The 13,375-nt window shown below is 38.7% G+C and overlaps 1 protein-coding gene across 4 annotated transcripts in view; it reads right to left on the bottom strand.

Moving 5' to 3' along the window:
* Nucleotides 1–221: 221 nt before the first annotated feature.
* THEGL (theg spermatid protein like) overlaps nt 222–13,375 on the bottom strand; it is a 51,567-nt gene continuing 38,413 nt past the window's right edge. For 3 of the 4 annotated variants that reach the window (XM_032334390.1, XM_032334389.1, XM_032334392.1), the window contains 4 exons: nt 9,084–9,198; nt 4,530–4,661; nt 1,776–1,951; nt 222–564 (listed from right to left, as the gene is read on the bottom strand). In XM_032334390.1, coding sequence (XP_032190281.1) covers nt 450–564; nt 1,776–1,951; nt 4,530–4,661; nt 9,084–9,198 — 538 coding nt within the window. In that variant the 3' untranslated portion in view covers nt 222–449. Of the gene's footprint in view, nt 591–1,775; nt 1,952–4,529; nt 4,662–9,083; nt 9,199–13,375 lie in introns of all 4 variants that reach the window. The other variant, XM_032334391.1, reaches the window with a different exon arrangement.

Genomic DNA, 13,375 nt, shown 5'->3' with positions numbered 1-13,375 from the left:
TGGTTAAGGAGGGGAGGTTGGAAAGGCAACACAAAGAATTATTCCCGTTCCCAGGATTTACTAGAGCAGAGACTGAGCAGAGACCAGCTGCTGGGGAATATGGATCTCTCCAGGCAAAGGAAAACAAAGTCAGCAAACACAAGGAATTGTTTGCTCGGGTCAGCCAGAGCAATGAGATGGCCAAGATGCTTGTGAGGAGATAGAGCAAGGATAAGGCAGGCTCTCAGCTTCTCTTTTATTGTGTGCTCGAGTCTCTAAATCTGCTGAAGACATGACTGCAGGTAACACCAGGAATTGCTATTTGATGGTCACAGTGGTGTTCCCTGGAGGTCTCGATGGTTTGGAGAGGATGCGGGAATACGAGGTGATGAGCTCAGAGTAGGGAACTAAGTCACCTCATATGTTTTCTAGACACATAACTAGAGTCTGACTGATGCGGCTTTCTGTATTTAATGCACAACTGGTTCTGCCAGCTCCTGGATCCTTGGAGAACACTGACTTTTCAAAGCAGCTGGCTTGACTTTAAAGACATCTGGATCGTAATATATAATATGCACAGGAGACCTGAAATGGGGGAAAAAGAATGTGACCTGAAAAAAAATGAACAGAAAATGGAACTATGGTATTATTCTGTTTTGATTTTTCATAAGTGCCCCATGAAACAGGTGTCAGGACCCCCATGGTACAGATAAGGATGTGAAGGCTCAGGGAAGTTATAATAATGACCTGTGGTCAAATCCCGATTCATCTATCTATCAGATTCCAAAGCCCTGGCTCTTTCCACAGAAAGTTAATTCTGGAAATTTTTCAATAATCTGACAATGTTAAAACAAGCCCAGCAGTCTTCTGGTGGCCTAAAAGAAATCAAATTTTTGAAGTTCCCACCCGTAGCACCTTCCCACCAAATAATAACTTTGCCACTGGGGTAGACCCTGACACCTTTATCTTATTCTTCCCTTTCCTTTGTCAATGAACAGAGAAAGAGCTTCATTTCATTGCTGTTGAACTTTATTTCTTTAAAAGGCAAAACACGTTATAAAAATATAAAAAGATTATATAAGAATGAACATAGTCCCAGTTCCCCGAGCTGAAGACTTCTAAGACTCTTTCAGCTTCTCCTAGGCTTTCCTGACGATGCTTAAAAGGGGGATCAGGCATCATCTCATAAAGGAAACAATATGACCTGAGATTCAGGCAAGTTAAGAAATCTTCTAAAAAGTAAACAGGAATTAGAGTCCCTTTCTTCTTTGTGGAACATATTATTTATTTCAAGTAGGTCATAAACACACACGATGCAAAGATACGGAAAAACACAAAAGCTCTGTTTAGTAAAAAAGTAAATCTTTCTCCCACCCCAGTTCCCTCAGGCCCCCCAAAAGCAAGCATTGTTACTAGACTCTTGCATACTTTTCTGAGATATTATAGGCACATGCAAGCAAACATATGGCACATACCTGTTTTCTTAGAACATTCTTAGCATTGTGTGCTCTGTTATGTACTTGTATCACCTAACAATATGTTAGATAAATAGTCCCATATCCATCCTTAGAGTTGTTTCCTGGATTAAGTATCAGTACTCGCCCATTAACCCTTTAACTGCTGTCTTATATTTATGGTAAGACCATAGATTTGTCACAATTAATGTAACAGGTGATATGTTTTTGAACATTTCTTATATTTCTATGATTATTTTCTTCGGTCTTATTAGGTTAATTTTTCCCCCTCCCTCACACCCCCAGCTTTCCTGTCCCATCTTAGTGATAAATTTGACCTACCTTTTATTTGGATTGGCTAGTTCTTGAATTCTGGGAGATAGTTTGCAATGGATAGCAGCATAAGATACTGGCCAGTGGGCATCACGGTCAGGTCGATAATCTCGATGAAGAGGCCTGGCCTTAGCTAGAGCTATTATTCGAGGGGTAGGTTTGTATAGCAAGGCAGCACGGGGTATCTATAGTAGAAGAACAAGACATGAAAATAGATCCCAATTTTCCCATCTCTCTCTCTTTACAATGATTGCCCTAATTGAATCACCATCCAGGATTCTTTCCTGGATCACTGCAGCAGACTCCTCATTAGTCTCCTGTTTCCATTTTTGCTCTGTACGATCTAGCCTTCACATACCAATTACTGAGGGAGAGAATGAGCATTTTAATGAGAGCAGTCCATGAGCCAGACAGTGTTCTAAGTGGGGCACCTACATCATTCCAGCTAATCATCATAATAACCCTATGAGGTATGTACTTTCTGAAGCCCAAGTCAGATTATGTCACTCTCGGGGTCCAGAACCTTTCAACGGTTTCCCATTTTGCTGTGAATAATATTTAGACTCCTTATTGAGTCACCTAGAAGGCCCCACGTGACCTGACTGCTATCCCATTCCTCTGACCTCATCTCCCTCCCCTCCCCACCTTCATCATGATGAGCCTTGCCACACAAGGCCCCGCAGGCCCAGCCCTTTCCACCTTGGGACTTTTGCACCTGCTAGCTCTTCTGCTTGAAATCCTCTTCCCTCGACGGTGTCATGGCTGCCTCTTCCTCATTCAAGCCTCTAGACTCAAACATCACAGTCTCAAGGACATCCTCACTATCCAAAATACATCAACCTTTCTGATACCCTCTACAGAACACTTACTCAATCTTCTTTTTTTTTTAAAAAAAGATTTTATTTATTTATTTGACAGAGATCACAAGTAGGCTGAGAGGCAGGCAGGGAGAGAGGAGGAAGCAGGCTCCCTGCTGAGCAGAGAGCCCGATGCGGGGCTCAATCCCAGGACCCTGGGATCATGACCTGAGCCGAAGGCAGAGGCTTTAACCCACTGAGCCACCCAGGCGCCCCTCAATCTTCTTTATAGTACATACCAACACCCCACTTTGTGCACTTATCTCTTTGTTAGTATGTTTATTGTCTGCTTCTCCCCATTAGAATTTAAACTTCTTGAAAGAGGTACATGTTTGCCAAAAGCTAGAGTAAGTGCATAACTGGTGTGGAATATATGTTGATTGACTGACTGATCAACTCCTTCTGCTCTTACTTTGAAAATCACACCTGCCAGGTTGCCTTTCTTTCTTTTTTTTTTTTTTAAAGATTTTATTTATTTATTTGACAGAGAGAAATCACAAGTAGATGGAGAGGCAGGCAGAGAGAGAGAGAGGGAAGCAGGCTCCCTCCTGAGCAGAGAGCCCGACGCGGGACTCGATCCCAGGACCCTGAGATCATGACCTGAGCCGAAGGCAGCAGCTTAACCCACTGAGCCACCCAGGCGCCCAGGTTGCCTTTCTGTTACGTTGCTGTATCGGTGAAACTGGAAGGATGACATGCAGCTCCTGGTCTCTCTCTCTTAAATGCTCACTCGAAAGAATCACGATGGATAAAACACCCCCTCCGCAGCCCTGAAAGTACTATTTTGCATTGGTACAGACTTGTTTTGGGCTCTAAGAGTATGATTATCCACAGTGGTATCACTTTTTTAAAAGATTTTTTCATAAACTCCCAAACAAACCTAGCAACCAAAGAAAAACAACTGTAGCCCCATTTTGTACTCCAAAAAAACTGAAAATAAAGTGATTTGTCCAAGGGCCACAAGGCAAGTCATTTTAGCAAACGCAAATCCTGAGGGGTTTTGAATCCCAGGCTAGTTTTCTTTCCTAACAGAACTGCATATTATATCCTCAGTTCTCAGAGGGTAAAATTTATCCAACCTCCTTGGCAACATGGTCACTAGATATTTACTGAAAATTAAGTGGGGACTGGGCACCAAGTTGGCACTACAATGAATAGAGGGGAGTGTCAAGGAGAAAGAGGGAGGGAAGCCACTGAGTGTGCCAGGCTCTATGCTGAGCACCAACGCCTTCTCAATGATTTCAGACCGCAACAGTCCTCCCAGTGTCACCATTATAATCTCTCTGCTCACCTTGCTCCACCCAGCTTAAAGGTCATCCCCACTTCAAGATTTCGTCATGTGCTCTTCCCTTTACTAGAATATTCTTTTCTCAGATCTTCACCTAGCTGACTCCTTCTTGTCACTCAGATTTCACACCAGATAGTCCTTCCTTAGAGAGGTTCTCCCTGACTACCATATATAAAGTAGATTATTCCCCACCCTCACCCATAGTCAATCATTTCCTACTTTATTTTCTTCATCGCACTTATAATACCTGACCCTATCTTATCTGTTTACGTATTTTTTGCCTCCCTCCATCTTGTTCACTGGGAATGGTAGCTGGCATACAGTAGGCCCTCAAATATTTGAATGAATAAATAAGGTTCAGGAACACTGTCACAACATCACAGAGCTAGTGGTGAGGCTGGAATCTGAACTCAGCTCTTAAAGATTCCAAAGCCCATGCTCTTTGCCCTCTATCCTCAGTCTCTCAACATACTTCGAGCTAGGTCTTCTTCATACCACGGACCACTCTTTCAAGACTATCTTTCCCAACGACTTTGGCCTATGTCCTATAGTAGCAAAATAGCACTGGAGAAACAACCAAAAAATGAACTGAAGGATGTCAAGGCAGTGGTGGCTTACAGGACGGATGGGCAGTTCACTTTGTTCTCTTTCAAAGCACAGACCCTCTATCTTGATCCTTGGATGGGCAAGGTCTATAGTTCTTGGAGTGGCAACAGCAGTCAGGGCAGGTACTGAAATCTTGGTTCCAATCTAGGGGAGAAAAATAAAATAGGGTCTGTAAGTATTAAATCATAAATACCATCTCCATCAAGGTTCCAAAGAACGGTCTGACCTCTGGACCAGACTTCTCAACAAATCCAGCAGAAAAGATGAGAGTCTTGCAGTAACCCATGGTCATGGCTAAGAGGATCAATTTCCATCTTTCTCAAACTAGGTTGTATGAATTTCAACCCAGCTTTTCAGGAACTTACTGTTAAACTAAAGATGGGGAGGAAATGGCAACATTACATATTGACTAAGAGATAAACAGTAATGCTGATTTGTGGAATGAAAACTCAGCCAAGAGGATAGGCTCAGGCCTGCTACATGAGAACACCATAAAAGGGAGAGCTCTGTTTTGTTCTTAACTATTTTTGGCCTTTGGAAACTGGGACTCACGTTATCACAAATCCCCATGTTAAAATGAACTCAAGTGGTTCTCTTCTAATTGGAACAGGTAAGAAAAAGAAACCAAAGCCAAGAGGAAGAAAGGTAGAATCACATTCTCCATAGACAATGCTGTGCAAGTCCCCCAAGTCATTTCTAACTATCTGAATTGTGGAAATGTACTCAACTTATACGGTCTTCTATTTCAATTATGAGTATTTCAAACTCAAAACTTACCACAAGACTTTAAGAGGGAATATAATCAATAACTGGAAATAAAACAGGATTTTAACTGTGGGCAGAAAAACCATATACAAGGTATGTTGCGAATCTCTTTTTGTGTTAAGACAATGATGATACTAATGCTGACAGTGTTTTACATGTACTAATTCATTTATTCTTCACCTAGGGTATCATTTTTATTTGTAGTTCACTCATGGAGAAACTAAGGTACTATATGAAGTTCAGAAATTTATTTAAGTTTTTATTGTGAATAAGTTGCACAGCTGGGATTCAAACCTAAGGTCTTATTTGTCTGCACAATTCCACGATAAGAAAGTCTTTCTTGCGGGACGCCTGGGTGGCTCAGTTGGTTGGACGACTGCCTTCGGCTCAGGTCATGATCCCGGAGTCCCGGGATCGAGTCCCGCATCAGGCTCCCAGCTCCATGGGGAGTCTGCTTTGCTCTCTGACCTTCTCCTTGCTCATGCTCTCTCTCACTGTCTCTCTCTCAAATAAATAAATAAAATCTTTAAAAAAAAAAAAAAAGAAAAAAAGAAAGTCTTTCTTGGATTTTCCCACTCTTCTTTTGATATCTCTCAATACTTTATTTATTCTCTTTTATGAGTACCAAATAATCTTAATTATTTACCTATAGGTCTATGGTTTCTTCTAAATTGAAATTTACTTTAAGGAAAGGAACCATTTTGTCATTCTTATTGTATCCTGTATTATATAATTGATTAAGAACTATGTGTTTAATGAATTGAGTAAATGAGTGATTTATTTCCTTTCTTATTATAAGCCTTAATTGAAAACAGCGGTTGTCATATATTTCTTTGATTTTTCCAGAGCTTGTTGGAGACAAAGCTTTATTCACTAGAAATGATTAATTAGTACTTCTAGTTAGTACAGACACTAAGCCCAGACTGCTTCAGTGGTAAATTCTATCAAATATTTAAGAGGAAGAAATAATATAAATTTATATTAACCTACAAAGAATAAGAAATACTATTAATCTATGGTGATAGGATTCTGGAAGTGGTTGGCTCTAGGAAGGGATAGAGTGGGATTGACCAGAAACGGAGGAAATTTGGGGGGATAATGTTTTGTATCTTGATTGAGGTGGTTATTGAATGGATATATACATTTGTTAAAAGCTCACTAAACTATACACTTAAGAGCTATGCATTTTATATAAATTATAACTCCAGAATTTTAGAATATAAGCTGGGAAAAATATATATCTATATGGTGAAGAATATCTCTAATATGTAAAGAACTGTTATGAATCAATAAAAAATATACAGACCACTAGAAAAATAAATACAGCCATGAATAGACAAAAGTTTACAAAAGGAAACTACACAGGTAAATAAATGTTGGGAACTATTGAATTTATTAGCAATCCGAGAAATTGAAGAGTTTTATTAATGAGATAGAATTTTTAAAATTAATATTTTATAAAATAAATAATATCTAATGTTGCCAAGAACGTAGTGTGAAAGTCAGCCAAATAATCCAAGCGCATATGTAAATCAAAATCACTTTTGTTTGAACATATTTTGGGATAATATATGAATCACCTCAAAAATGTTCATACCCTTAGTCTGGTAACTTTACTTCTCAAATTTTTGTTCTCAGAAAATAACCAGATTGATGTCTTCGCCGAAATAGCTCAGTTGGGAGAGCGTTAGACTGAAGAAAATAACCAGATTGAGAATGATGGGGGAGGGGCACATTGGCAAAATGACCTTATAAATTAAGACAGTAAGTTAGACAAAGGCACGTGAGATATGCAGAGTACAGATGGTCAATACTCAAAGGTATCTGCTAAATATAAAATAAGAGTCTTCAAAGGCAAAATCTCTTGAGTCAAAGATTTTAAAAATCTACACAGGTCAATCAGTCTGAATAGGAGCTGCAGACATCTGTAAGTAGAAAGAGAATGATGGATAACAACTAAGTGAGCTATGAAACCAACCTTTTTAAAAAAAGTGTTGCAGTCTCTGTCCAAGTCACCATAAGAAGAGACAAAGTATGACATTCACAGAGGTTAAAAGACCTTCTACAGGGACACCTGGATGGCTCAGTCAGTTAAACATCTGCCTTCAGCTCAGATCATGATCCTGGGGTTCTGGGATGGAGCCCCACGTCAAGCTCCCTGCTCAGCTGGGAGCCTGCTTCTCCCTCCCTCCTGCTCATTCTCTCTCTCTTGAACGGTTTCTCAAATAATTAAATCTTTAAAAAAAAAGACTTTCTACAGTTCATCCATCCAAAGTCTCTGGTGACAAGTAACCTAAGGTACTTATGAGAGTAACTTGGCTTCCTTCATGGGCATGTGTATATTAAAACTCTGGAAGATTCAGCATTAACTGTAAAAAAGTTAAGAGAATTTAAATAATAGGATTAATACTTTGTATTAAGAATTGCAGGCGCCGGGGTGGCTCAGGGGGTTAAGCCTCTGCCTTCAGCTCAGGTCATGGTCTCGGGGTCCTGGGATCAAGCCCCGCATCGGGCTCTCTGCTCAGCAGGCAGCCTGTTTCCCCCTCTCTCTCTCTGCCTGCTTCTCTGCCTACTTGTGATCTCTGTCTGTCAAATAAATAAATAAATAATCTTAAAAAAAAAAAAAAAGAATAAGTTTGTGCAATGGAGCACCTGGGTGGCTCAGTTGGTCAAGCGTCTGACTCTTGATTTTGGCTCAGGTTATGGTCTTGTGAGATGGAGCTCTGTGTCGAGTTCTGTGTTTTGCAAGAAGCCTGCTTAAGATTCTCTCTCTCTCCCTCTTTTTGCCCCTTCCCCCTGCTCTCTCTCTCAAATAAATAAATAAATCTTAAAAAAAAAAAAAAAAAGAAGAAGTATGTGCAAGAACTGAGGAAATTTGGACATGGACCATGGAGTAGGTATAGTATTTATCAATTAAACTTCCTGATTTTGATAATAATTCTGTGGTTACATACGATGATGATCTTGTTCTTAGGAAATACACACTGAAATATTTAGGAAAATGGGTGTATGATGTCTGTACCTCTCAAAAATTAAAATACACCCACATACACACAACCCATATGGAGGAGATAAGATGATACAACAAATGGAACAAAATGTTAATTCTTGCAATTTTTCAGTAAGTTAGAAATTGTTATTAAAATAAAAAGTATGTTTATATTATTAAAATTAAAAGCATGTGCATGGGGGCGCTTGGCTGCCTCAGTCAGTGGAGCACATGACTCTTGATCTTGGGGTCATGAGTCTGAGCCCCACATTACTAAATATCAAAACAAAACAAAATAAAAGCATGTTGATGTTTAAGAGAATTTGGCTATTAGAGTGATCACCCTACAATGGCAACTTGAAACATATAATTGAGTATGTGACTTAGAATTATAACATTAAGTTGAAATCTTAAGTTTATGTCATTGTAGTAATATTGAGCCCTGGAAGTTACAGAAGAGAAAAGAACTGAGTGAAACAAGTATGAATTCCAGTAACAGTAATTTCTAATGCTGACCACCAACTCCAGGCCTGGGAGGAGGTATGACATTTTACCCCTTTATTGCTGATCCGTTTTCTACATGGAGAGAAATCAGAAATAAGGTCTAATTTTGCACTGCTGTTCTGCTTCTCTGATCAAATCCTAAGTGACACAGTAGCATAGAGGAGGTAGTTAGAAAGTTCATTTGATGAGAGGAGAAAATAGAAAGGGAGAAAAGTAAAATATACCTAGAAATAAGAGGAGAGCATGTTACAGTTATAAATGTGTTGTTACAAAATCAATTAGGAAGTGTTTCACATGGACCCACTTACCGTTTTTGGAGGAACATAGTTTGGATTTGTGGCTTTGGCTATAGAGAGTTGTAATATCCGGGCAGAAGGATAAGAGATTTGAAGAGAATCTCTTGTTAAGTAATCACTGTAGGGCCTATATGCAAATGGAACATGAAATATTAAAATCATTGGAGGAAAAATAACTGCATTTTTTCATTGCTGTACTCAACCTCTGATCAATTATGTATAATTTTTCCTATTTCAGAAAACTTTTTCCCCATAATCATTACCATAATCTGCCATATTGGTATTTTGTAAAAATTTTTTTTACTATGATCCACAGTAAGACATTATATTGTGATACAGTACATGTAAATCTGTGTGTGTGTGTGTGTGTGCGCGCACGCGTACATGTATTTAAAACAAAATTATTATGAAACAATGCTTGCTCTGAGCAAGGTATTCAGATTTTTAAAATTTCATTTGATTTCATTAAAAAAAACTGGAATGAGTTTCATGATACCCTGATGGATTGAGACTTGCAGTTTAAAAAACACTTCACTTCCTACCAAAACCTCGTATTAAACTCTGAGATAAAAATTCCAGCTACCACCAAGGACCCCTCTGTGACAGCCAGTCTCCTCTGCAGTGCAGCTTGAGATGGTACTGGCCATAACTCCCAGCAACCTGGTCAATTTTCATAGGCTGTTCCCCACATATTCCTTTCCTGGTACAAAAATCTATCAACCAACAAACCTACAAACCTAATTTGAAAAAAGTTTTTAATAAATAAATATATGATTGCACTCTAGGGGTAGTTTGTTAGTTTTTAAAACTGACACAAAATTAACATACCATAGAACTTACCTTTTTAAAGTGTACAACTCAGTGGTTTCTAGCATATTCACAGAGTTGTGTAAATACTGTCACTATCTAAATTCAGAATGTTGTCATCCCCCCAAAGAGAAACCCCATACTGATTAACAGTTCCTCTCCATTATTTCATTCCCTAAACCTGTGTCCCCAGAGCCACCAATCTATTTTCTGTTTCTATGGATCTGCCTATTCTGGAAATTTCAAATAAATGGGAACATACAAATATGTAGCCTTCTGTGTCTGGCTTCCTTCACTTAGCATGTTTTCAAGAGTCATATATAAGCACAGCATTCTTTTTATGGCGGAATAATAGTCCATCAAATGATTTATCACATTTTGTTTATCCATTCATCCATGGTGAACACTTGAGTTGTTTCCACTTTTTGGCAATTATGAAATGCTGCTATGAATATTCAGTACAAAATTTTGTGTGAGCATATACTTTTAATTCTCTTGGGTACATGCCTAGAAATAGAATGCTGATCATAAAACTCTATTCTTAACATTTTAAGGAGCTAGAAAGTGGTTTTCCAATTAAACTGCACATTTTGCATTTCAACCAGCAATATATGATGGTTTCAATTTCTCCACATCCACACCAATATGTAGTACTTTCTATTAATTATTATTATTATTATTATTGCCATTCTAAAAGGTTTGAAGTAGTAGCTTGTCACTTTAATGTGTATTTTGAAAATGACTAATGATATTTGGCATCTTCATATGTGGTTTCTGTTCATCTGTATGTCTTCTTTGGAGAAATATCTATTCAAATCATTTGTCCATTTTCTAAATTATACTGACTTTTTTTGTACAGTTTTAAAAATTACATATATATACATTCTGAATATTAATTCCTTACCAGATATATGATTCTCAAATATTTTCTCCCAATTTGTAGGTTGCCTTTTTACTTTCTTGATAGTGTCCTTTGGGACACAAAAGTTTTTACTTTTGAGGGAATCCAACTTATTATTTTTTGTCACTTATTTCTGTTGTCATATCTAAGAAACCATTGCCTAGGTCGCAGAGACTGAGGTCTATGTTTTTTTCTAAGGGTTTTATAATTTTTTCTCTTATATTTATAGATCTGTGATCCATTTTATTTTTTAAGATTTTTAACTTTTTAAATTTTATTATTATTATTTTATAGGTAGGCTCCACACCCAGCATGGACCTGAGATCAAGAGTCTGACACTTAACTGACTGAGCCACCCAGGCACCCCCAAGATTTTTTTATTTTTCAGTAATCTCTACACCCAGTGTGGACTAAACTCACATCCCTGAGATGAAGAGTCACATGCTCCTCTGACTGAGCCACTGAGGTGCCCTTGTGATCCACTTTAAATTAATTGTGGTTTGGGGGCGCCTGGGTGGCTCAGTGGGTGGCTCAGTGGGTTAAAGCCTCTGCCTTTGGCGCAGGTCATGATCTCAGGGTCCTGGGATCGAGCCCCGCATCAGGCTCTCTGCTCAGCGGGGAGCCTGCTTCTTCCTCTCGCCTGCCTCTCTGCCTACTTGTGATCTCTGTCTGTCAAATAAATAAATAAAATCTTTTTTAAAAAATCCATTTTGGTGTGAAGTAGGGGTTTAACTTCATTTGGATGTCCAGTTATCCCAGCACTAATTGTTTAAGACCATTCTTCCCCAATTAAATTGTCTTTTTTTTGGCACTTTTGTCAAAAATAAATTGACCATAAATATAAGGGTTAACTTCTGGACTCTCAGTTCTATCCCATAGATTTACATGTCTATTGTTACATCAGTAACATGCTGTCTTGATAACTGTAACTCTTAAATAAGTTTTCAGGGGCACCGGGATGGCTCAGTTGATCAAGCGTCTGCCTTCAGCTTGGTCATGATCCCTGGGTCCTGGGATAGTGCCCCACACTGGGCTTCCCACTCAGCGGAGGTCTGCTTCTCCCTCTGCCCCTCCCCTCACCTGTGCCCGTGCTCTCTCTCTAATAAATAAATAAATCTTTAAAAATAAATAAATAAATAAGCAAGCAAGCTTTCAAATAAGCTTTAAAGACTGTTTTTTGTTATGCTAGGTCCCTTCCTTTTCTATTGCCTTGTTAATTTCTACCAAAAATGGCAGCTAGAATATCAACAGGGATTGCACTGAATACATAGAGAGAGTTACCAGCATAACAAAATTAAGATTTCCAATTCATGAACGGAAATTTCTTCCCCATTCATTTCAGTCTTTGATTCTTTTTTTTTTTTTTAAGATTTTATTTATTTATTTGACAGACGGAGATCACAAGTAGGCAGAGAAGCAGGCAGAGAGAGAGGAGGAAGCAGGCTCCCCGCTGATCAGAGAGCCTGATGCGGGGCTTGATCCCAGGACCCTGAGTTCATGACCTGAGCCGAAGGCAGAGGCTTTAACCCACTGAGCCACCCAGGAACCCCATGTCTTTGATTCTTTTAACAATGTTTATAATCTTCACTGTACATGCCTTGAACTTCTTCTAAGTATTTTGTTTTTTATTATTTTTAATTTTAGTAAAACATATATAATATAAAATTTATCATCTTAGCCATTCTTTCTCTTAACATTTATTTATTTGAGAGAAAGAGAGCACAAGTAGGAGGGGGCAGAGGGAGAGACTCTTCAGGCTCCCCACTGAGCATGGAGCCTAATGTGGGGCTCAATTTTATGACCCATGAGATCATGACCTGAGCCAAAATCAAGAGTTGGATGCTTAACGGACTCAGCCACCCAGGGGCCCCCAACTTACCCATTCTTAAGTGTTAAGTGCATTCACATTGTTGTACAACCCTTCTGCAGAACTCTTCATCTTGTGAAACTCTGTAGTAAACAATTAATTTCCCCTACCCTCTAGTCTCAGCCAGCCACCATCCTACTTTCTTTCTTTACAAATTTGACTACAGTTGCTACCACATATAAATGGAATTGTACAGTATTTGTCTTTTTGTGACTGGCTTATTTCATTTAGCTTAATGTCCTCATGGTCCATCCATGTTGGAGCATGTGTCAGAATTTCCTTCCTTTCTAGGGCTGAGTAATATGGCATTACGTGTATTATAATGTTCTTTCTGGTGCTACTACAAATAGAATTGTTTTCTTACCTTCATTTTCAGATTGCTCATTGCTAATGGATATACAATTGTTTCTTTGTATATTGCTCTTAAATTCTGTGCCTTCCTAATTAGAAATAGTTTTACTTTTTCCTTTCCAACCAATGCATTTTACTTCCTTTCCTTGCTTAATTGCTCTAACTAGAGTCTCCAGTATGATGCTGAACAGAAGTGGAGAGAGCTGACATCCTTGTCTTATTCCTGATCCTAGGGAGATATCATTCAGTCTTTAACCATTAATTATTCCATTAGCAGTGGGCTTTTTGTATTTGCCCTTTATCAGGCTGAGGAAATTCCTTTCTGTACCTAGTTTGTTAAGAATATTTATTGTGACAGTCTTGTGTTGAAATTTGTCA

The sequence above is a fragment of the Mustela erminea genome, chromosome 2 (assembly GCF_009829155.1).
Source record: "Mustela erminea isolate mMusErm1 chromosome 2, mMusErm1.Pri, whole genome shotgun sequence".
NCBI lineage: Eukaryota > Metazoa > Chordata > Mammalia > Carnivora > Mustelidae > Mustela > Mustela erminea.
Note: the sequence above shows the minus strand (reverse complement) of the source record. Positions and strands in the feature narration are given on the sequence as shown.